Source organism: Ostrea edulis, chromosome 2 (assembly GCF_947568905.1).
Source record: "Ostrea edulis chromosome 2, xbOstEdul1.1, whole genome shotgun sequence".
NCBI classification, from domain to species: domain Eukaryota; kingdom Metazoa; phylum Mollusca; class Bivalvia; order Ostreida; family Ostreidae; genus Ostrea; species Ostrea edulis.
In genome coordinates, this window is record NC_079165.1 from 28727305 (window position 1) to 28754124 (window position 26820).

The window sequence follows — 26820 nt, forward strand, 5'->3', positions numbered from 1 at the left end:
TGTTAATGTAGAAATCCAAAATTAAGATTAAAACCAGCTCGCAAGGCAGGACATCCCCTCGCAGTCTAGGCTTTTTCTATTACTGTAAGTCCCCTAGTGGTCTTCACCTTTAGACCCCAAAATCATTATGGTTCTTTTGATGATATAGCTTTATGTGAAGTATCAAATCAATTGAGCAAAATTTGCAGCCTCTATCTAGAGTATCTACAAGCTCAGCCCCCCCACCCAACGCAGCCTCTATATAGAGTATCTACAAGCTCAGCCCCCTCCCCCCACCCAACGCAGCCTCTATATAGAGTATCTACAAGCTCAGCCCCCTCCCCCCACCCAACGCAGCCTCTATATAGAGTATCTACAAGCTCAGCCCCCTCCCCCCACCCAACGCAGCCTCTATATAGAGTATCTACAAGCTCAGCCCCCTCCCCCCACCCAACGCAGTCTCTATCTAGAGTATCTACAAGCTCAGCCCCCTCCCCCCACCCAACGCAGCCTCTATATAGAGTATCTACAAGCTCAGCCCCCTCCCCCCACCCAACGCAGCCTCTATCTAGAGTATCTACTAGCTCATCCCCCCCACCCCCACCCAACGCAGTCTCTATCTAGAGTATCTACAAGCTCAGCCCCCTCCCCCCACCCAACGCAGCCTCTATATAGAGTATCTACTAGCTCAGCCCCCCACCCCCCACCCAACGCAGCCTCTATCTAGAGTATCTACTAGCTCATCCCCCCCACCCCCACCCAACGCAGCCTCTATCTAGAGTATCTACTAGCTCAGCCCCCTCCCCCCACCCAACGCAGTCTCTATCTAGAGTATCTACAAGCTCAGCCCCCTCCCCCCACCCAACGCAGCCTCTATATAGAGTATCTACTAGCTCAGCCCCCTCCCCCCACCCAACGCAGCCTCTATCTAGAGTATCTACTAGCTCAGCCCCCCACCCCCACCCCCACCCAACGCAGCCTCTATATAGAGTATCTACTAGCTCAGCCCCCTCCCCCCACCCAACGCAGCCTCTATCTAGAGTATCTACTAGCTTAGCCCCCCACCCAACACAGCCTCAAGTATCTACTAGCTCAGCCTCTATCTAGAGTATCTACAAGCTCAGCCCCCCCCCCCCCCTTCCTCCAACACAAAATGGTCCTGTTACCATATCCCCTCTTGCAATGAAATGTGAGGGGATAATAGAATTATCAACATTTAAAAAGAATGCTCAATACATGAAATGTGATTTTTATGACTTCTCTGTTATGTATTTTCTACAAATACAATAATTCTTAAAAAATACCTGTTTCACAAACACTTGCATCTTAATTAAAAATCAGTAACACTTGTATAAGACAATATTTCGCTGATGTCCAAATTCTACCTTGCTCAGAAAACCAAAATACTAGGCAGATAGATTAGAAAAGAAAATTTATGGCTGGACCTGGAATCGAACCCAGAACCCCTGCATTACTAGTCAGGTGCTCTAAACACTGACCTGTCCGGGCCAATATCCACAGTACATATTAATTAAGCCCTAACTCAATCTAATTAAAATGTAGTGATAGCAGATGAGTGGATCATAGGATATAATTTTAATTCGATTGAGCCCTAACTAGTACAGTATCTATGCACCTATACATAAAATTAAAACCCTTTTGCACTATTTGAGGGTGGATGAATATCTGGATATAAACAGTGCGTAAACAAACAGAAAAGTTATTCTGCTGTATAAATACTGTGAAACAGTCGACCTAAAGCTCAAAACCATGAAAATAGTGGATAATATTAGACACAGACCTTCCTCTCTGTTTGTGCTGCAGTCAAAGAAGTAGATGCTGGACGTTGTGACTTCTAGCCGACCCTTAACCACATCCACCATGGTCACCAGCTCGCATTCCTCAGAGAGAACCAGTTTCTCTTTCCCTTGGGTCTCATTGGTTCTGTATGATGCAAATATTGAAAGTAAATGAGTGGGTTTTTTTGTTTTAAATCTTGTCAATTGAAAGACAAATGAACAGTCAATAGAATTTTGTCTTTTTGATTTATAATACAATTGTTTATTTAAACCAGGATTTTGTCTTTTCCTTTGTTAAAAAAACTGTTTATTTAAATAAGAATTTTGTCTTTTGCTCTGTGATAAAACTGTTATTTGAAGCAGAGTATAATTTTTGCTCTATAATACCACCATCTATTTGAAGCAGATTTGTCTTTTGGTCTGTGATAAACCTGTTTATTAGAACCAGAAGTTTTCACTAGCAAGTGGCAGGTGGCAATTTATCATAACTTCAAAGATCAGAATTCGCAAGTTCAAATTTTATGAATAAAAACATAAATGAAAGAAATAATCAAACAGCATTGTTTTATCGTACTTTCATTTTTTGTGCTCATGTTTATACACTGGTTGTTGTTAGCGGGTACTAGTTTGCACTTGGAATACTTCTTTTAAATCTATCAAAATTTCTCAGCTCCAAATACTTCAACCATAATCCAGCAAATTTTTCTCGTGAAAAATGAAGAGACAATGTAAAAAATTCTACAAACTTTTTCTGGCCTGGCTTATCTGGCCAGACAAAAATGGTCCTGACTCAGAAGTTCGGTTAGATGGTAATTAAATGTTATCTTCTGTGTGAATAAATTGTACGTTTTCATTTGTAATTAATTGTAGTCGTATGATAATGGGGATCTCAGGAGTTTCAGTAGTGATCTTATTTTCAATGCAAATCAAGCAAAAGCACAAGTTCTTTTAGGAATTACATTTTTTTGTTTCCAAACTCTCATGGTTAATGGCGTTATATAATAACTAGTGCAATCTAAACTATCTTATTTCATCCCAGTTGAAAGGAAAGTTTAAGTTCATTCTTGACTAACTCTCGGACATTTCAGTTGGCTTTATTTGTATAATGCATGCATTGTGTGGGCCTTCTACTCATGTGTTTATACATGTCAGAAAGAAAACAATAGTGTCGGCAAGTTTTGATATCGAGTTGATCAACTGTATATAGAGGAATAAGGACCTATAGGACTAGAATCATTTTGCTAGATCATGTATAAAACACTAAAAGGTAGTTAGATGTGCACAGATCCCAAAATTGCTAGAAAAAAAGCACGAGGTATGCTAATAAGACAGTCATGTGGTCAGCACTCGGCTCTTTTCAGAAAGAAAGCGTGTAAAGATAGGCTGTCTCTTGAAAACTATATTTCCATTTGTATAGCATCTCTATAACTGAAGATTTTTTGTACGCACATTGATAGACTTGACGATTTCACTTTACCAATAAAATACATAATACAGTAAAACATGCTTATAACAAGTTCACGCTTATTGCGAAGTAATAGTTATTTCTCTATGAGAGAAAAATAATCAAAAAAATTATTGGATACAACAAAGTTTGTTTACACATGTAACTAACTGTACTTTGCTGGCTCTGGAGGTTCACTATTATAACCGTGTTTTACTGTATAATGAAATTTGGTTATAAGGAACTATTTTTGGCTGGCCCTGGAGGTTCACTGTATCTGTGTTTTACTGTATAATGAAGTTTGGTTATACAGAACTATTTTTGGCTGGCCCTGGAGGTTCACTATAACTGTATTTTACTGTATAGAAAATCCAACATAAAAATTGGAGCATATGTACCTTAAACAATTGAATTTTTCTCCGTTGTTCAATATAATTATTCAAACAGATCTCAAGTACATAAACTGGATAAAAACGAAAATGTTAGTAAGTTAATTACCTTTAATTATGCTGTAGAATAACAAAAAAGATTTAATTACAAGCATTTTGAATTTATTTAAACTCTTTTGTTAATGCTCAACTTTAGATAAAATTTAATCATATGATAAATTCTCCATTCTGTAAAATGAAAAAATTGCTCAAGGTCCATTAAATATATTTAATTTATATAAAATTCATGAACATAGTCCAAATTCTATAACTATCATAAGCATCATACAGTAAAAGTGAACATTTTAGCGAGACACAAACTTAGCAATTTTCCCATAAAAATGGGTATATATGATCAGTGAGAGCTAATTTCAGTGACTTTAGAATTCCAGGAAAGATAACTATTACCTACAATATGGAATAAATTGTTAGCAATTCAATTTCAGTGATCTAAACATTCTCACTAATAATGCAACAATTAAATCCTTGCTAAAACTTCTACTTATACATTATACATGTATGCATCCAATCAAACCTAGGACATGCCCCCTCCTGTAACCTCCCCTCACTCAGAGCTTCCATCCTCAGAGACTGCTGAGGAAAGTCTTTCCTGCCACTTCAAATTTATTTACTAAAATTGCTTCTTCAAATAAAAATTGATTGAAAGCCCTGAACATCAGTTTTGTCTTTTTATCCTCTGTTTGCATGCTCATCTGAACCAAAGTTTTATCTTGTTTTGCTCTATGATTTTCTTGACCTGAGCTTTGTATTGATGACGAAGAGAAATGGACAGTTTGAACACTGCTTTCTAATATGTGACCTTTCTGAACTGAGATTGGAGACATTTCTGACCTGATATAGGTAACCTTTCTGACCTGAGATTGATGGCCTTTTTGACTTGAGATTGGTGACCTTTCTGACCTGAGATTGGTGACTTTTCTGACCTGAGATCTGTACTGACAACACTCCAGTCTTCCTCCCCTATGATGTCCTCATCGATCTGATCTTTGGATACCAGCGCCTCACGTGCTAGCTTTATCTTCTGTATCTCTTCAGCAATGTCCGCCTCGCTTGCTCCTATTGTACAAGGGAATTCTATGATACATATATACAATGATGGTGTGGTGTGTACTTGTATATCTATCTGAAATCTGATACAACAAAACTTGAAGTGGGGGGTACATTCACCAGGACTACATATGTATATACATTGTAAGTAAAGTCAAAATGTATTTTCTTCATCACAGTCTCCATCATCAGATATAATCTGTCCTTACCTAGATTGTCTCTGTGGTAGCTGACCTCAGTATGGGGGTCCTTACCTACAATGTCTCTCTGGTGATTGGCCTCAGTATGGGGGTCCTTACCTAGATTGTCTCTGTGGTAGCTGGCCTCAGTATGGGGGTCCTTACCTAGATTGTCTCTGTGGTAGCTGGCCTCAGTATGGGGGTCCTTACCTAGATTGCCTCTGTGGTAGCTTTCTTCAGTATGGAGATCAAAATAATTAGTTCTTACCTAGATTGTCTCTCTGGTAACTGGCCTCAGTATGGGGATCAAAACCATAATTTGGGATCATCTTCACTTTCATCCTTTTGAAGTTCTCTTGGTTGGACAACTTCCAGTGCATGGATGATGTAGTACTGAAATAAAGTAAAACATTACAATTTTCTAACTAAATTCAAACTCAACAAAAAGTTCGTGGTGATTGATTGAGGAGCTCTGATACATCTTTACTCTGATGCAGAATATGCTTACTTGGCAAGTAATGCTTTATAAATATGCATATAGATATATGCTGGCCATATCCCTATCCTCCTTATTGGTTGGTAAAATTTTGATTTATTGTTCAGAACACACCCCGCCGCCTCACCATGTATTTTTTAACACTTAACTGGTTGTGTTATAAAATTTACTGCTCAAACCACACCCCTCTTCACCTTGTGGATTTTTTGTTTTGAATTGGTATGTTTTTATTTGTTGACTTACTGCTCTGTATATTTTTATTGGTTTACTTACTGCTTGGTATGTTTTGATTGATTGACTTACTGCTCGGTATGTTTCGATTGGTTGACTTACTGCTCGGTATGTTTTGATTGGTTGACTTACTGCTTGGTATGTTTTGATTGGTTGACTTACTGCTTGGTATATCTTGATTGGTTGACTTACTGCTCGGTATGTTTTGATGACTTATTACTGTTCTGTATATTTTTATTGGTTGACTTACTGTTCAGACCACAACCTCTCTTTTGTACATTTTGTATTGGTTGACTTACTATTCAGACCATGCCCCCCCCCCCCCCCCCCCCCCTCCCCTCTCTCTGTTTTTGTATTGATTGACTTACTGTTCCGATCACACACCCTCTTTTTTTATGGGTTGAATTAATATTCCGAACACACCCCCTTCTCTCTCTCTGTTTTATCATTCAATTGGTTGACCTACTGTTCAGACCATGCCCCTCGTTTGATTTTTTTGTATTTCTTGACTTTAAGGTGTCCAGGTAGCGCAAAGGTAGCACTCTCACTTCTCACTGCTGCAACCCGAGTTCGATCCCCATGATCGGCAGTGGTTGTATGTGAGAGGATATGGCGGTTGCCCTTCTCTCTGTCTGTTATTCTTATTGGATAACTTACTGTTCAGACCACGCCCCTCTGTCTGTTATTTTTATTGGATAACTTACTATTCAGACCACGCCCCTCTCTCCCCAGTGAAGAAGCGTTTGGTGGCTCTCCACTGCTTCAGTGTAGACTGGTGCTGACTCTTGTGTTGAACTGTCACATTGTGGAATCTCTTCTGCTCTGATGATTCCTTGTTGTGGAACGGGTCAAGTATCTTGTTCTAGACAAAATAAATGTGCTAAAATTGACACAACTTATAACTTCAAGTGTGTGATACCTCCCTCATTCCTAATGTTCAAAGCTTACTTGAAATTTAAGTTTGGATTCGCCTTTTTCTCGATTTTTCATGTGCATGTTAACCATCATGGCTTCCTTGCACTGCCCCCAGAAGTCGCTGATGTTGGATTCTAGATCTCTAAATGTACTCTCATCAAAATGCAGCATCTGAGGCTTCACCTAGTGGAAACAAGCATTCTGAGAGTATTGCATGGAAATACATAGTCCCTGACCAGCAGAAAATACTTGTGTTCATTTTCCAAGTCCAGGGGTCAGAACTCGGTAAATAATCAATGGACCAAAACAAAATTCAAATTTGATCTGTAACTTGTTATGGTAAAGCAATGTACCAAATATCAAATGAATATCTGCTAAAATGACCAAAAAAAAAGTGGAAAACAAAGTATTTCCATTAATATATAATTCCAATGTTATTTATTACAATTGTTTTGATTGGACAAAAATAAAGCTGAACAAAAGTTTACACATCAATAAATCCGAAAACGCGATGTATTCATACACACCTGAAAACAAATAACATAGTGCGGGGAAACTATTCAAATTTTTGGAATTGTTAGTAAAGTGAATGAATTGGAATTATAAGAATCAAACGTTCTTTTTGAAGAATTTATCGATGTGTAAACTTCGGACATTTTACTCACAAACTTAACATAAAAGTGCTTCGCACTTTTATTCAGTTTGTGAGCAAAATGTCCGGAGTTTACACATCGATAAATTCTTCAAAAAGAACGTTTAATCCTATATTGAAGTCCAACTTAACAAAAAATCAAAGGACCTGAACAAATTTTGATTAATCCCAATTTTTGGACTTTCGTAGTTGTGTCAGACCACAGAAATCAAGTAATGAACTACAGTACAAATTCTACTCATCAGAAAGAAGATATAATAGCTCTTCCAGAGACTATACACGAACATAACCGAGCTATGGAAAAATTCACGGATGTCCACAATAATAATTAAGAAACCAGAATTCACTATGTGAGAACCTGCATTTCTAACTACTTACATAACTCTCTAGAAACTGATTCCACTGCTCCGAGACACAGTAGGTTTTGAAGTCATCGAAGAAAGCCGGACTGTGATTGGTCGGGGGAAGGTCTGGCAAAAGTAGGTCAAGGTTCAGGAGACTGCTTGCCTTGTCCAAGAGGGCCTTCATCACAGGGATAAGGAAGGAGTAGGTGTCAGATTTATCTGTAACCATGGAAACACCAAATCAAACTGTCAATTTCTAAAAATTAGGTGTTGAAACTTTTCTTTAATTGTCCCAGATATGATGTATTTAAGATTATTATGCTTTCTGTCATCTTGCACCTATATATTCAATACCCTACTATTTTCACAGATTGCACAGTTATTTGTAAATGTGCACCATTTCTTTTGTGTAACTTTACTGTTTTGTTTTCACATATAATCACATACAGTTGAACTTCTGTATCTCGAACACTGATATCTCGAACACTGATATCTCGAACACTGATATCTCAAACACTGATATCTCAAACACTGATATCTCAAACACTGATATCTCAAACACTGATATCTCAAACACTGATATCTCGAATACCTTGGATATGTCAAAGTGATTTGGAAGTCCCAACCACAAATTCTTTAAGCATTTTACCCTCGATATCTTGAATCAATGTATATCTCGAACTTTTTTCAAGGTCCCATCGAGTTCGAGATAATGAGGTTTGACTGTATATCCATTTATTCAGAAAAATAATGTATTCATTTGCAGATCTGAATCCAGAACAAAAGTTTTCCACTAACAAATATAACCGCTTTAGAGAAAACTTGTCCAGATATTTAATACAAAAATGAAGATTAAGCTCCAATAGAATAACAAACTAATCAATAGAGTATTTAAAATATCTGCATCACTCAACATTGGAAGTGCATTTGGAATGATTGCCCTTTGCTCCATTGAAATAACAATATTGATCTATTTCGAAAAAATATTGACAGTCGGCATAATAATGACAATAGAGTTACGATTTGCATGTGGTATGTTGAGAAAGTAGTCAGAGTTTAACCCGTGGTGCATGAGCTGGAGACGAATCGAACCTCGACTTCTATTTCAGCACAGTACATGCAAATCATAACACTATCATATAAATAGCATATATAGATGAGACAATTACACGGGTATTATATATATCAGTTGATGGTAATGGTATATAAAAATTTCACTTTCACATACTCTGTGGCACAATAAAATTCAGGTAAAAAAATATATAAAATTACACCAAGTGTAAATAAACAGGCCTGCAAAGCTGGACCCAGATACACAACAATTAGTTAACTTCCCATGAACTCTTATATTATACTTATATAGTACTAACTGCACATTGACTGTCAGTTAAACTTAACTCATCTTCTTGCACCTAAGCCCTGGTTATTTAGTCTGGAGAACATTACTCAATAATCATCAACGGTTCGATGACCTGACCTACTACAGAAGAGCCACAGCTTACCCCTGACGGCTTTGAGCACCATGAGATTGAGGTTTCCGATCAGAAAAGAAGCTTCAGCGGAACTGGAGATGAGCTTCGTCTGGACCAGAGTGTGGAGCTTGGCTGTCGCTACAGCACACAGCTAGAAAAGTAGAACAAGCATGCTCTCTAACATGTAAACATAAAGACAAATGAAGACTTATTAAATAGAAACTGCTACCCTAAACATTGAACTGGGTTTAGCAACACACTCTTCACTGGGTGGGTGAACACAATAATCTGATGTCCTCTAAGTCCATTTCAGTAGCACACCAGAAGTGTACAGACTAAAATGTACTCCTGACCAGGTTTTCAGGTTTGGTAAATTAGTATACTGCATGACATTACCTAATGTAAACTGGTATCCATGCTTCTAGGTCTGGCTGACTAGCATACTGCATTAGCTAATGTAAACTGGTACCTTTACATCTACGTCTAACTGACTAGCATACTGCATTAGCTTATGTAAAATGGTACCTTTACATCTCAGTCTAACTGACTAGCATACTGCATTAGTTAATGTAAACTGGTACCTTTATCTCTAGGTCAATCTGACTTAGCTGCAGATTTTTGTGCGCCAAAAATTGAAGGTTTTCATAAATTTTAAAGTGGATCTGTAGCTTTCTGGTCTGTCCCAAAATTTTCCCAGTGAGCAAAAGATCTGCAGCTATAACCGACTAGCATACAAGAGCTGATATAAACTGGTATCCCTACCTCTAGGTCTGGCTGACTAGCATACTGTATGAGAAGACACAGACCGAGCCGGGCCATTTCTTTCCACCCTCCGTCAGATTCCACATCCCACACAGCTAGATTGTCTAGTAAGGCCATCATGTCCTCTACTAACTGTTCAAACACAGTATTCAAAGATTTATCAATATGATATCAAGAACGACAGAAATCCCATTCTATTGGAGATGTTGTAGAATTTAATAGGTGCTGGACATGGAATTCAGGTGCACATGTAAACACAGTAGAACACGGATACAGCGAACATATTTATAATGAATTTACACCTATAGCAAAATGGTTTTCATTCACTGTAGTATTAAAACATATTATGAACTCATTGAACATCACAAATTACATTTATGACGAATCAGAATTGTTCGTTCCCAGCATTTCATTATAAGCATTTTTTACTGTTACAAGTACATGTATTTGTATATAACCTATGATTTTGCAACACTACTGTTTACGTAAATTGTAAATTCATCCTAATACATACAATTCATATTGTTTTAAATAAAAGTACAAGGCCTTTATGGATGTGACTGCATGATTTCTTCTTTAAATAAAACAAGCATTTGTTTTCATCTTGGTGCACTAGCAAAAATCTGTGTGCTCATGGTATGAAGTGAGAGGGGTTGATACAAAATAATGTAAACAAGAGGTACTGTGAGCAATGCTCACTAAGAATACCCCCCGCTTACCCCAATCTCACAAAGGGTGTTGGTAATAGGTATAAACTACCTCTTTTCCGAGTGTAAAAAACAAATGGCATGACAAACCGAACCATATTGCTACTTCGATGTCCAGTGCGCATGACCTTGACCTTTTGACCCCAAAATCGATAGGGAACATCTTCATCCCATGGGTAGTCCATATGTAAGATATGGTGACTGTAGGTGGAAAGGATAACGCTTTAGAGTCCGGAAACCATATTGCTACTTCAATGTCCAGTGTGCTTGACCTTTGACCTTTTGACCCCAAAATCAATAGGGAACATCTTCATCCCATGGGTAATCCATATGTTTGATATGGTGACTGTAGGTGGAAAGGATAATGCTTTAGAGTCCGGAAACCATATTGCTACTTCAAATGTCCAGTGCGCTTGACTTTTGACCTTTTGACCCCAAAATCGATAGGGAACATCTTCATCCCATGGGTAGTCCATATGTATGATATGGTGACTGTAGGTGGAAAGGATAACGTTTTAGAGCCCGGAAACCATATTGCTACTTCGATGTCCAGTGTGCTTGACCTTTGACCTTTTGACCCCAAAATCGATAGGGAACATCTTCATCCCATGGGTAGTCCATATATATGATATGGTGACTGTAGGTGAAAAGGATAATGCTTTAGAGCCCGGAAACCATTGCGTCTACAGACGGACGAACGGACAGACAGACGGACAACCCGATTCCAGTATACCCCCCCCCCCACAACTTGTTGCGGGGGGTATAATAAATTAACTAACAGTAACCTGTTTGTGTTATTTATGAAGGAGAGAGTAATATTGGTGAAGGACCGGAACCCTGTTTGAACCATTGGAGTTATCTTTTGCATTATGCACCTGACTGAGCCACTGTGTACTATTTAATTTACTGACCCTCTCACTGAACTTCTCTTTGTCCTGCTTGGCATCCTGAGACATGAAGCAATGAACCAATTTAACCAGATGTATTGCATTCTCTGTGGGCGTTGCTGTATCTTGAGCTGTCAACCAATTAAAAATATTTATCAGTATACAGTAAAACACACTTATAACAAACACTCTTATTACAGTAAAACACGCATATAGCGAATTCATGCTTCTTGCGAAGTGATATTTATTCCCCTTTGAGAGGAATTAAGGAAAATTTTATTTGATATCATTAAGTTTAGCTAATTAAAATGAACTGTTTTTCGCTGGCCTTGAAGGGTCGCTATAACTGTGTTTTACTGTACAATATATGCACACTCAAACTTTTGAGTCTGGCAAACACTTTGTTACAATTTCATATTATTAATGATGCAAGATATATTCTACATTTTACTTTCAAATTTATATTTTATGGTTTGGTGCAAAATCACAAGTAACAGTAAGGAGTTGATATATTGAATAAATGATAAAAACAACATACAGTGAGTCTGCATCTCCACAGAAAATAATCTAATGAAAGAAAGGGTAGACGTTTAAAGAATGCAGACGTATGTATAAAAAATAAATCCATTTCTAGCGCAACAGCTGCGTAAATGGGATGCTGTGAGAGGTTTAGAATCTGTTTAATCAACCATGCACAACCGACACCCGAGAAGCACATGGCAAGGGAGGTAACTGGAGGCTAGTGTGATCATGGCATGAATGAAAAAACATCCTACATGCAAACTAGAGGTGCACCAGTTTAGTGAGTTAATTAAGCTAAAACATTCTACGCAAAACCATTCCAAACTGCTACTGATCTTCAGCTGTCAAAGTTCATTTTCCTCTGATCTTTTTTTTTATGACCAATGACAACTGCATTATGTTTGATAAGATTATTTCCCAAAAGACAATTTGATGAAAAATTCAGCAGCTGCCTACAGCTTCATTCCAAATACCTATACGAAATCTCACTGTTCTTTGTCAGATTGACTGATTAAATGATTTGTATGACATCAAATGAATTTATTAAACAATAAACGGTAGCAAGTTTTGTTTAGAATGTTTAGGTACAGTAAAACTCTTGTCATTATACAACTCACGAAACAATCAAAATTTTGTTAAGGGACAATCGAAACTCAAAGGAAAATCAAAATTCTAAATTCTGTATTTAATATCTGATCATTACATCAATTATTAAAGTATTTCATACTTCCTGACATGAATTTGAATGAACTTCATAATAAAGAGGAATTCAGTGTATCAAGGTTTGCTATAAACGAGTTTTACTGAACAGTACTTGGCAAGTTCAGGAAGGAATCTTTAAAGGGGAGATAACCCTATATGAATGTAAAACTAACACAGCTTAATGCTGTCTATAATTTGGGAGGCGCTTTTGAGGGTAGAAGTCAGAAGTTGTTGCATTTGAGTGGAGGGGTCTTTGTCCGATTCAGATGACCTCGATTGTTTTTCTTCATCTAAAATGAATCAAAACAACTTAAAACTGAAAAATATCATCTTTGGACAAGGTAATTCTTTTCCCATTCCTGTAGAAGGCAAAAAGAGAACATTTTAGTATCTGTGATGTATGACCCCTTGCTACATGTATGTATAAGTGTACATTTAAGAATTAAGCTTAATTTCACTTCAGGACAATTACAGATTTTGAGGCTTCTTCCATTCGACGAGGAATACACTACACCAATCACACTTTCAGACTTGTCTGTAGTTTTAATCAAATATTTTACTCTCTACTTGATCTCGGACTGGAAGAGAAATTCGAGTTTGCACCACTCTCTACGAGACGATTTAGATTGGAAATAGTCCTAGCTACAGGTACAACTACAGCAAAGTAAGTTAACATGTTACGTGAGTATTAAACTACGAAACAGAAAGACAACATATTATTACAACTATACATACAACAGCTTGTAGTGAGGACAAATCAACAGACTTCTATTACAAAACACAACAGAAGCAAACATAACTCGTGAAAATTAAAATCGCAGGATAAACTATACCCCATTCAGCGCCCGGAATTACCCAGTGAGTAGTTTTTTGGTTAACATTACATATATCATGACAAGTACTTTACAGCATTAAACACTACTCACAGATACCTATACATAGCCTTACCTGCTTCCTTCAAATCGGAAGTGCAGGAGTGGATCATCATTTCTAGGAGGCGTCTCTTGATTTCCCAGGGTGACCTAATAAGTTCATGGTCCTCGCATAAATAATCCACCCACGAAATGACGATGCCTCGCTCCTGTAATGAAGACATGAATATCATAGGCAGCCGACAGTTACCTTGATCGCACCCATCTGGACACCACAAAATAAATCAACACTGCAACAGAACGGTGACAACTAACGAGAACTGTTGCAGTCTTCACTAGACAATGATATTTACCTTCCACGCAGCATCGTCTGAGCCCTCCACTCCCTTCCACATGATGGTGAGGAGAATGAGGAGGACGTTCTGACACAGCTCCTCAGTCCTCTCACCGCTGTCCTTAAAACAGATTTTCTGAATCCCAAGGTTATCCAAAGCTTTCTGTATTGTATCTGCCTGCGTAAAACAGGAACTCACACGTTTCTCCTTTGAGGAGGTCACTGAAACGTTTAAATCTATTGCACTATCACTAATGGAGAATGAGGACACTGAGGCACTGATTGAGGATGTCCTTTGACCCACTCCTGTCAAATCTTCAATGCTAGCACTGGAGCTTCTGCTGGCTGACCTTGACTTATCATCCTCTGAGCTATTTATGTCATCAAATGTCCTTGAAAGGTAAAAAGGTGTTGAGGGCTCTTTAGGGGAAGACAAGTTTCCACTATCACAGTTAGATATTGAAAGACTCAGATGCTTTGGAACACTGATGCTTTTATTGCACGATTGATCGAGTTGAGTTTCAGAATCACACTCTGTAAGTCTCTCCTCTTGGGCAGTGTCATTAAGAGAAAATTTCACATTTTTATCTTCAGGAATTAAAGAGTCAGATTGCTGAATTTCCTCTGTCTTTCGGAAGAGTAACAGTTTAGTTATGGCTTCCTGCCATCCAAGCTGTTTCACAAACTGTTTGGCAGCCCCTGGTCTGTTTACCAAAATGGACAGCAACTGCAAAAATAAATTCATTCTTTCCTCAAATTAAAAAAATTCTTTTTGGATCATGAATAAACAACAGCATGCACCATATACTCCTGAGAAAGAGGAGAGTACAGATAATACTATAGAAATGTCAAAGAGCGGTTTTTAATTCATGAAACATTTTCCCATGTGACATTCTCATTCATTATTTATATTATAATGTTATAAATACTGTACAACAATTACATGATCTACAGGTCATAGTTGTTTGTTGATAATCACACACACCTGTTCGTTTATATGTGTACATACCTGTCTGCTTGCTTCCAGTTTGATGTCAGATGCTGAGAACTGGATTAGCTGTAACACTGCCAGGATAGAGTTGTAACTTTGAGACACATCTGTAAACGCAGAGCATCAAATACACAATAAAACAGACAGTATGTCAGTGAATAACCCAACAGTACTAAACAAACCCTTACAGGGAGTTACAAGCATCAAGCTTACCCTGAGCTGAGACTTGTTCCAGAAAACGTTTGAACATTGGTCCCGAGATATCACAATTTTTCATCAGTTCCACCAAACCCAAATGTCCTATATCTGACAACCGTAAGGGGAGCTTACTCTTTTCATACACTTTGTCCGAGGTCAACAGCAAATACAGTACCTACATAAAAATTTGAATCAGAGCATGTGTGCTTTGATCTCAGAAACTGAAGCTTAATGATACATGGGATGTGGAAAAATGCAGCCTGTATCGTACCTTAATGATTTTTTCATAATATACAACAGATTTCCCAGGATGCACCAAAAGTCCATACATCAGCTCCCCCATCTCAGGTTCAAACATCAGGAGATGTAGTTGATCATTCTTAGACTTCCCCTCCAACAAGGCAATTAGGACATCCATCATTTCACACACCTGTCAAACACAAACAGTTAACAATCTAGCACAACTCTCAAACACACCAAGCAATTGTCTTGTACAATGACCCAGGCATAGTCCAAGTCAGATTTTAAAAAATGAAATTAGTAGAGTATTTATTGCCAAAACAATATGTACCATGGTACACCGCAAATTAAATATTTGTATTATGATGACATAAATGTCATTACTATCATTTTATAGCAGTTATTTACTTGTTGAATGTAAAATGACAGAGACACATTTTGAACATACTATCAAATTAGATAAAAGCAAATGTACCCCCATAACACACGGTGAGCAAACTTGCAAATACCTACACACTTGTTTACTCTTTCTATTTGCTCTTAATATCTTATATCCTCTGCGATTTATTATAATCATTGCCTGGCATCGTAAATTATTCTGCAGCTTCCGCTGCCATTTTAAAATTACTTATGGTTTGCCTAATTATTGGAAAGGACCTCAAACTTGCATAAACCACAAGATATACATGTATATATACTTTAAATTATCATTGATTTAAAATCATGAATTATTGTTTTCTGTACATAATATGTTTTATTTATTATTTAAATATCTTACCCATTGTAAGGTTGTTTAACTCTACTTTCAATTTGTTTTATATTGCAACAATTAAAGGGGGATGTAAACTGAGTAAAAATGTGTGGGAAAGTTCTGATATCAGGATTCATTACCTATCGGTATTTTTATGCAAGTTTATTTTTTATTAGTTTTTCATTTAAATTAATGTATCTTCAAAATAATTATTAGACTTGAATGTACTGGTATTTCACAAGATGTACTGCGGTGTACCGATACCAGAAAATACTGGTAAACCAGTAGTACAACACATCTCTAGAAAGGAGAAGGTATACCTTGCCACTTAGCATATAAATTTGGCCTAGTAAAATCAAGGAAAAAAAAGTAGAAGATGACACACTTTTACTCATTGAAGTCATTTGGGGGCAACACCCTCTCTTCAAATATACAAACGAAATGGTGCCAAAACATCACATAGTAGAATAATACGCTCCCGAATCCCGCTATTTTTTATCCAAAACTTTACTTACATTTGTCAATATCCTGATATGTGCACATTCAAGGCGATGGGTATTTGCGTGTGTTTAACGAAATACTTCGATTAATAATAAAAAGGGTCTTTCATCAATCACCTTCCCTGTACACATAGTGAAATTATGAAATCTGACATTTCTGGAAAAAATTTGGCATCACACTAAGATTACATATATGTACGACAAATCATAAATCAAGGTGTGTGTTACCTTTCGTGTAGTACTGATATGATATAAAGAAATATAATAACCTTTTTATCAATTTATGTGATCATTATACATGTAATTCGGATTTTCAATTTCATTCGATGTTTTTATCTAATACGATAGTGACATAGTCGACTGTAAAATTATCGCTTGTTACATGAACTACACTCATGTGAAATTGTTTGTAATACAACAAGGATAATAATTCTCGACCAACAAAAGTTATATTTATATCAATAGCATGTAAAAAGTCTTCTAGATCAGCAACTAAATGGCTGAACAGTCTCAATGACATATACAGTGTGTGGACAGTTCAATCAATTGTGGTCCTGGCCAGGCTGGGATGAACCGGGTAAAGGACTGAATTGGAACCAATAGAAATCGATCATATTTCAATAAATAATCTTAAAATTAAGTTTGATAAATTGATATGAACAGCATTGCTTTGGTGTATTCCCATATTAATGATTACATGCTCCGCGTGAACGTTTAAATGTGGGTTTTACGTTATGAAAGGAGATATTTACTGGGGAAAAGCATACAAATATTGCACTGTAATAAAATCAACAAAAACAATCCCTATCTTTCATACTTAATATAGACATCTTAAAATATTCAAAATTGTAATATAGCATACATGTACATATATGATACTAATATTCTACATAGGCCTAATAAAATTGATACTTTCTTAAGTATAATATTTAACGTATGAAATTAAATATTGCTTTTCCTTATGATTTATATTTACATGTATAAATGCAATCATTATTTTGTATTCAAATCAATTTTATCTTATCTTATTAAGTTGTTTTTTACGTCACAATGCACTGTGCTTTGGGCACTATTTACATTTTCGGCTGAGAGTGCTAAAAAGTCAGCTGAAATGTATTTTCAAAAAAAAAATTTATTACACACTATATTCATTACACACACACTATTCATTCACATAGGTATTAATTCAACATATATCATTAAAATAGACACTGTCAAAACACGGACAGAAATCAATTTCGTCTTAGCTCTTAATTAATAGAAAAGTCAATTGAAAAGAAAACCTAACCCGTAGAAAGGATAAAGGAATAAATCAGCTTCAGGAAAAACAACTATAATGATAACAACTTAGTAAAGTTTAGTCCAATTTCAATGATAATTGCATAACTGATGTTATACAAGAGTATGACAGGTCCGGTTAACCCATTACATAGGAAATCAGAAATAGTAATTCATAAATGATTAAGAGAAAAGCTTTTAAAAAGCTTTTAAGGTAAGGGAGAAATATCTTTACATGTCATACCACTGGTGTCCGAATTTATGCGATGCTTGTCCGGAATTCCCCAACTTTAAGATTGCATTTTATTTCGATGAGCATGGCTAATTTCATCGTTATCAACCATAACAAAACTATATTTTAGGCTCTTCTCTTCTAGAAAATCTTCTCTTTCAAAATATGTCCATCAAACTTTTCTTATTACTTACTTTTCATTGTAGGAACAAATGATTAAAACGGAAATGAGTTTTGTCGGATTTACCAGAACATACTGACTCTCTTTTGTTTTGGCGATGAATATCTTATCCATTCTTTTTAAAATTTCTTATTCAAAAAGCTATATATAGGCCTATATACACTGTACTACATAGCTATTTGCGATTTTTAAAAAAAAAAAACGTTTTAAATGTTCTAATATTTAAATGATTTACAATTATATTTTTGACTACAGAGACCATAAAAACTTGTAAGCACCTTTTCTATTTACACTTCGTGGATGAAAATTTTAACAATTATAAAATATATTAGTAATAATGATAATAAAGCTTTATGAAGAGAAGGTAGACCTATTAATACAAGGCATTATTCTTCCCCGGGGCCTTTTGAAATACAAACAATATACACATAGCAATACGTACAACCAAAGATAAGCATATAAAGATAGATTCCGTGATTATATACAATGTATAACAAAGTGGTATTTAAGACAAGTATGGAGACCATATTCATGGTATAGAATAGGTATATGTAATGTACGAGGAAATAAAATATGGGGGGTAACGAAAATGCATCCATACATGTATGTTTTCAAATACATACACATGTATATAGAACATGTATTTAAAAATAACGACAGCTAATCATAAATGTTTCCATATTTCTTCTAAAACCAGTAAGAGACGGTGATAATTCTATACCTAATGGTACCTCATTAGATACATGTACGTCTGAGTATTGAAGAGCGTTTTTGAAACAAAATTGTTCGATGTTTGGTAAACAAAGACTATAATGTGATTCGGGACACATGGAATAGGAATCATGAGTTTGGGGAAAAAATCTCGTAGATATTCAGAGCTCATACCATTAAAAGTGTTGTACAATAGAATACACGTAATTATTTTACATTTAACCATCCTTAGTCTAACTTTCCAAACAAGGATTTCGATGGCTATGGTCATGATTGATTTAAATACAAGTTCTTTTTAAATAGTTTTTGATTATGATACTTCTATAATGTTACAGAAAAGAATTTTTGTATGTGTGTATCAACAAATTCTCAAAAATTATTCAACACATTTTGATTAACAATGTATATTAAATTATTTTTTTCGGTATAAGAATTGAGGAAATGTCATCAGACACAGATAGAAGACGCAACGTTAAATCTTGCACTCACAAAACAAGCCAACTTTGCTACTTCATATCACAATTCCAATACACATTAATTGTAAATAGTGTTTGATTATGATATTCGTATAATGTTATTGAAAAGAATTTTGTGTGTGTGTCAATCACTTTTTAAAAATTATCCAAAACATTTTAATTAACAAGGTATATTGAACTATTTTTCCAGTATAAGAATTGAGAAAACATCATCTGACACAGATCAAAGACACAATGTTAAATCTTGCACTCGCAAAACATGCCAACTTTGCTACTTCACATCACACAAATATACGTAACACATGAATATAATTACTATATATAGAAAGTACACACCCTATATAGTATTAGGGCATAAAATTACCAACTTCTGAAAAGAGGCCAAAATTGACCCTTAGTGTACCTTCTCCTTAGCATCTGTCTCCAGTGCAAGTAATGGCTGAAAATGATGATTTTTGCCTCATCTAAATAATTTTTCTTATGACCAAAAAACAAAAAAACCACATGTAGCTGTCTAAGTTAAACAGATCCACTCAGGTCAGCATACAAACCATATCTTCATCCTTGACAGCAAATAAAAATTTGAGAATGGAGTTGAGCTCTTCGTATGCGACATCTCGTGATATGTAGTACTTGATGAGGCTCATTAAGGAGACTCGGATGGTCCTCATATCCTCTGAGGCTAGGCCTTTATCTAGTGTTGAGGTCTGGCTACAAATCAATAATTTTCCTCATCATCAATACAAAGTCTGGCACAAATTGACTTTCAAAAACATAAGCAAAAAAGATTATCTACAAAATGTAAATTTTTAAAAAAAAATTCAAAATGTTTCACATTAATCTTTTAAAATGCATTATAACGTATAGCCGTTTTTTTTAGAGGTTATATAATTATAGCCGATTTTGATGATTTCTTAAAAACACCAAAATAAAAATCGCTCAATCTAAGTACATCTGTGTATATATGTACATTGTACAAGTAAATAAAAACCGGTTCACCAAATTTTTATCCACAAAAAAATGGTACACCTTGTAGACTTAAATCCACCAGTGTCCCATAAAAAAAATCTTAAAAAGTATTGCTATATATATCAGTATTAAACAGATTTAAACCCAATAGAGGTTTTACTTATAGCGATAGATATTTTATCTATAGCGATAGAGAATTTAACTGTAGAGATATCCAGATTGTACTTATAGCGATAGAGATTTTACCTCCAGCAATAGAGATTTTACCTGTAGTGATAGAGATTTTACCTATAGTGGTAGAGATTTTACCTATAGTGGTAGAAATTTTAGATTTTACCTATAGTGATAGGGATAGAGATTTTACCTGTAAAGATATAGATTTTACCTGTAGTGATAGAGATTCTACTTATAGTGGTAGATCTGTTACCTGTAGTGATAGAGATTTTACCTATAGTGATAGAGGTTTTACCTATAGTGATAGAGAATTTACCATTAGAGATAGAGATGTTTTTACCTATAGAGATTTTTACTTGCAGCGATAGAGATTTTACCCCTAGCAATAGAGATTTTACCGCTAGCGATAGTTATTGTACCTATAGTGATAGTGATAGAGATTTTACCTACAGTGATAGAGATTTTACCTAAAGTAATTGAGATATAGAGATTTTACTTGTAGCGATAGAGATATAGAGATTTTACCTGTAGTGATAGAAATTTTACCTATAGTGGTAGAGGTTTTACTTATAGCAGTAGAGGTTTTACCTGTAGTGATAGAAATTTACCTATAGTGATAGATTTACCTATAGTGATAGAGATTTACTTACAAAGATAGAGATTTTACCTGTAGTGATAGAGATTTACCAATAGTGATATAGAGATTGACCTATAGTGAGAGATTTTACCTATAGTGATAGAGATTTTACCTAAATTGATAGGGATTTTACCTGTAGAACATTCTCACGATGTCTAGGACATACTGAACTCCAAACCTTTTCCTGAAGAACTTTTTGTCGTCCTTGATGATGGTAGACAGATACTGAATATGACCTGCAGTAAAATAAAACTACCCTACATGTACTGGCACACAAACAGTTAGAAACACCAACTAAATAAATCACAACTACAGTCAAACCTGTATTAAGAGACCGTCCAACGGAGAATGGAAAAAAGGTCACATATGACAGGTGGTCTCTTTATACAGGTTGCCTATTTTCCGCAGTTAATTGATAAAATTTCCCAAATAATTTGTACAATGGAGAAAATGACTACATGTATTTAGAATTTATCATTAAGAATATCAAGTACGGTTTTAATAGTTGCAAAATAAAATTAATAATACACTGTGGTTAAAAATCTAGAATGCAATGCGTTGTATCATAATTTATTATTCATCAAAATTACATTTAATATGTTTAAGATTGATAAGCATGCATTTACATGAGATTTAAATTTCATTGATGAACTGCATGTAAATTTTCTAAAACTTATAAACACTGTTGTAAAGAGTATTTATGTATAGCCTACTTGTACAGTGTAACTAAAAATGCAATGCTTGTGGTAAGAAAGCAAATGATGAAGTGTTGCGTCTCTTTTTGTACAATACATGCTGGAAATATGTTATTCAATTTGAGAAACATTAAATAAATCACAATATCCATTGTACATGCACAGCAAATCTTTTAAGCTTTGAACTAATGTAGGCAACTTTCTTGAACTCAGACGTGTCAAATACTCGGGACATGTCGAAGTGAGCCGCTAGTTCCGGTTATTATTCTGGAAACCTCGAGTATCTCATGCAGGAAAACTGCGAATACTCCGTTTAAAATTTCAGTCCTAAGCACAATATTTACCTGATTTATATCGTAATCGGGCAATTTTTTCACATAATGGTATAACAAGTGGTAGATTTTCATTTCTGATCTAGCGAAATTCACACCTTCAAATACACCGGCCTTGATTTTCCTGATCCTTGATTTTGTTAAATAAACAACAATTTGGGTTTTATTAATTAACCACACACGACCCTGCATGTTGACAGATTGGGTATAATAATTAATTCAGAGGGCCTACTAAACCAGATCACCGCCAAACTATGCGATATAAAACGAAAGTGTTAGGGGCGATAATTCCCAGAATAGTCGTGCGTTTGAAAACGAAAGTGTTAGGGGCAATAATTCCCAGAATAGTCGGCTCAACCAAAATCAAAAGTAGTAATCGCGTTGTAATCAAAAAATGTAGTCGTTAAATAGAGGTAAAATTTCGTGAAAATACACGAAAAGGTTGTAAAAATCAAGGTTGTTGGTCACGTCAGACAGGTGGTCGTTTAATACAGGTACAATATATAGAGAAACGTTTTAGGGGGAACTTTTTATGGTCACATACGACAGTGAGTCGCTTAATACAGTGGGTCGCTATGGCAGTTTTGACTGTATAAATCAACTACTCTACATGTACTGGCACACAAACAGTTAGAAATACCAACTAAATAAATCACAACTATAAATCAACTACCCTACATGTACTGGCACACTAACAGTTAGAAATACCAACTAAATAAATCACAACTATAAATCAACTATCCTACATGTACTGGCACACAAACAGTTAGAAATACCAACTAAATAAATCACAACTATAAATCAACTACTCTACATGTACTGGCACACAAACAGTTAGAAATACCAACTAAATAAATCACAACTATAAATCAACTACTCTACATGTACTGGCACACAAACAGTTAGAAATACCAACTAAATAAATCACAACTATAAATCAACTACTCTACATGTACTGGCACACTAACAGTTAGAAATACCAACAAAATAAATCACAATTGTAAATCAACTTTTATAAGTGAGCAAGAAATTTTCGCAAGGTTTGCAAGCACCTTATCATCACAATTATTTCTCATTATGATTCAGTCTTTTAATGTTTTCTGTATATAAGATAATCTCCATCACAAAAATTAGTCGCCACAAACCAGTTCATCACTAGTAAATCGCTAACATCATAAGTACATACCTATTCTGACACAGACTATAAGTACATACCTATTCTGACAGGGACTATAAGTACATTGTACATACCTATTCTGACAGGGACTATAAGTACATACCTATTCTGACAGGGACTATAAGTACATACCTATTCTGACAGGGACTATAAGTACATACAACACATTCCACTTTAACTTGATCAATTCCATTTGATCAAAACCCTTGTGTGGTTGTTAAGAAGCTAATTTTAACAACTGTTTGTTAGGAATACTCAAAATGTTACAATGAACACAGCATTTTTGTCTAGAAAGGTCTTAACAATTGATTGGTAAGAAAAGAACTCCATTTGCACAACCTTTTATTTCTTTAACAACTGTCTGTTAAGGGCCATGTTTTAACAACTGTCTGTTTAGGGTCATGTTTTAACAACTGTTTGTTAAGGGACATGTCTTAACAACTGTTTGTTAAGGGACATGTCTTTAACAACTGTTTGTTAAGGGACAAGTCTTAACAACTGTTTGTTAAGGGACATGTTTTAACAACTGTTTGTTAAGGGACATGTTTTAACAACTGTTTGTTAAGGGACATGTTTTAACAACTGTTTGTTAAGAGACACATCTTAACAACTGTTTGTTTAGGGTCATGTTTTAACAACTGTTTGTTAAGGGACATGTCTTAACAACTGTTTGTTAAGGGACATGTCTTTAACAACTGTTTGTTAAGGGACAAGTCTTAACAACTGTTTGTTAAGGGACAAGTTTTAACAACTGTTTGTTAATGGACAAGTCTTAACAACTGTTTGTTAAGGGACATGTCTTAACAACTGTTTGTTAAGGGACATGTCTTAACAACTGTTTGTTAAGAATGTATTTAAAGAACATGGTGTTTTATTTCTGCTTTGTAAAGAGCAATTCATTACTAATTTCTTATCAACTGGTTGATAAGGAGCTCCACTTCAAGGGCTTACATTTGTTACAAAAATATCAGCAATGTAAACTCCATATATTTCTAAATCATATACCGGTAGAATTTCTACAGCTATGTGTAAATATATACATGTAAATTCTACTGTCTTGTAACAAACAACCATCACCATTCATGGTTTAGAAACTGATTGTTAAGAAATATTTTAGATGATAACTTTGAATTTTAAGCCCTTATAGTTAAGATGGAAATAAATGTCTCATGTTATAATATAATGTAAAATGTCACAAGTCATTTAGAATGTTTTTGGGAATAGGTTGAGAAATGAATCATCAGCACGACGGATCATTGAACATAGATTTTGTCTTATTGTTGATATTAAACAATTCAGATGCATATTTTTGACATAATGCAAATATGTCAGGTCCCAAATCATAAGTATAGAATGTAATTCAATATACAAAATATTCAGATATGTAGGGGTTTTAAGACACATAAAATTAAAATGCTGAATGAATTTATAGAGCATGTTTGTATTTCAACATACACACAGTGTACTTGTCAAATTAAATCAAAATCCTTACTTTTGTCAAAATCATTTCCTTATCATTCTTCTGGAGACTCCTTTCATCGATTCAGGTTTATATAAAGTAAGTTTCATGAGTGTTAAATTTATCTTTTAAAATGTAAAACTTAACGTATTCTATATATGATATTCTAAACTGTAATTCTAGTTATTGTTCCCTCTACCAAGTTAACAGTGAAAACAAAACAGTTTAATCTGATGCTTATGAATTGATTGAGACTAAAGGAGGTATGCTACACCAGAGAAATTGGTGATATGGATGAAAAGTGGAGGATACGTACAACAATATTTTCAAATTGTAAACTTTAATTCTGCAAATGTCATTAATTCTAATAAGGTACAATGATCTGCAAGTTAGACCAGCCTACATGCACATATCCCCAGTATCGGACTAATTATAAATCTCTTTTCTTCACCGAGGTACTGAGAATAGACTGATAGCTGAATTTTTAATGCTTATCAATACATCGATCTTATTCATCATGAATATTACTTACAGGTTGCAGTAATTATGTATTATCCATGATAAAAACAATTAATCAACATCAGAGCATGGAGGTTTCAAGTTATAGTTCCTGCAATCATGTTACCAGCTGTGCTTTACATTGCATGACAGTTCGTGCATGTTTTCCCAGAACTAATTGACACCACAGCATTCAAACGTCTTATATATTTCCATGTACAAAATACTGCAAGATACTGTATGTGTCCTATTTCTTTTGAAGATCTTTTTTTCTAACTCTGACACCTTTACCCCTACAAGCTAGGTGAAACAAAATATTGTAACTATTTCTTTTCTTTACGAATTTAGAGTACTATAGAATATGAATGAAGTAGATGATTACAATTTAATATTGATTACACAATGACAGCTATAACTTTGAAATTATCTGAATGAATTGTGATTACAGTAAAATCAAACCATGATACTTACATAGTGGTAACCTTGTGACAATTCTTTTTAGATAAGCCTATGCAAGGACAAAATCCTATAATCACTTGTTTACAAAGGAACAGTTAATTGTTTTGAAATCAACACTTGACCCCAAACCCCAGGCATAATGCAGCCACTAGCTGGTCCCATGTGCTTAATTTATACCACACGTGTATGTTATCCGAGTCTATCAAAAACTGATAGGCAAAATGACCCAGCTTGAAAGGCTGCAAAACACAGCTACACAAATATAATAATCATTATAATAATGCAATATGTACATGTTAATACAATATATATATATAAATTATTTATGAATCATGAAAATTAATGAAATTGCATACTTTGCTGATCATACAAAACATATGTACTACAGTACTATAGAGTAAATTAAAGAAATGGATTGGTAATTATGGTAGAAGCGCTAATGATGAACATTAATTTAGATTTAGATATCTTAATTATTAATTAAAGAAATAATTCATGTCTGACAATAGCTGATGTTAGAATTTCTTTTAAAGATATAAGGGGGAGGGGGAAATAGTGTGCTAACTGGGTTTTCAGTATAAACATTTACTTTTTCCAGGATATATAAACTTGAATTAATGTATGAAAGATTTTCACATTTTCTTCTTTTTGCTGAATAAACTTTGCAGTTTTCAATAGCTGAGATTACTATAAATCCCATGGTGGGGTATAATAGCATGGTTAGGCGTTAGTCTGCATGTCCATCTATCAGCTCATTTCTGTGTGACTGACTTTATTTGGCTCATGGGATCCTCTAATGAAGTGAGCTCCAAATCATCAAGTTCATGACAGAAAGTGTGTTACCAGAATTGCAAATATCCCGAACTTCAAAGACAACACAGGTTGCATGCATTACAGCATGACTACATTGTAACAAAGTCAGAGCACAAGTGTCCCAATAAACTTTTATCTGCTAAACCTAGAAAACAGGAAATAGGAGTGACTCAATTATAGAAGTCTTGAAAAGTTAATAGAGTTTTGGGAGAGTCAAAGAGCTAATGCTGAATAAGATATCAATTTCAGTTAATGA

At 35.1% G+C, this 26820-nt stretch overlaps 1 protein-coding gene across 4 annotated transcripts in view; it reads right to left on the reverse strand.

Moving 5' to 3' along the window:
• Nucleotides 1–26820, reverse strand: part of LOC125679017 (neurobeachin-like protein 1) — an 84977-nt gene that overhangs the window by 24546 nt on the left and 33611 nt on the right. For 2 of the 4 annotated variants that reach the window (XM_048917887.2, XM_048917888.2), the window contains exons 25-41: nt 21265–21367; nt 19903–20062; nt 15254–15412; nt 14998–15157; nt 14803–14891; nt 13813–14520; nt 13536–13668; nt 12761–12877; nt 11388–11494; nt 9770–9901; nt 9038–9158; nt 7570–7754; nt 6573–6722; nt 6329–6486; nt 5166–5290; nt 4595–4727; nt 1781–1923 (exon numbers count right to left, since the gene is read on the reverse strand). In XM_048917887.2, coding sequence (XP_048773844.1) covers nt 1781–1923; nt 4595–4727; nt 5166–5290; nt 6329–6486; nt 6573–6722; nt 7570–7754; nt 9038–9158; nt 9770–9901; nt 11388–11494; nt 12761–12877; nt 13536–13668; nt 13813–14520; nt 14803–14891; nt 14998–15157; nt 15254–15412; nt 19903–20062; nt 21265–21367 — 2883 coding nt within the window. The remainder of the gene's footprint in view (nt 1–1780; nt 1924–4594; nt 4728–5165; nt 5291–6328; nt 6487–6572; nt 6723–7569; nt 7755–9037; nt 9159–9769; nt 9902–11387; nt 11495–12760; nt 12878–13535; nt 13669–13812; nt 14521–14802; nt 14892–14997; nt 15158–15253; nt 15413–19902; nt 20063–21264; nt 21368–26820) is intronic. The other 2 variants (XM_056153692.1, XM_048917889.2) reach the window with 1 other exon arrangement.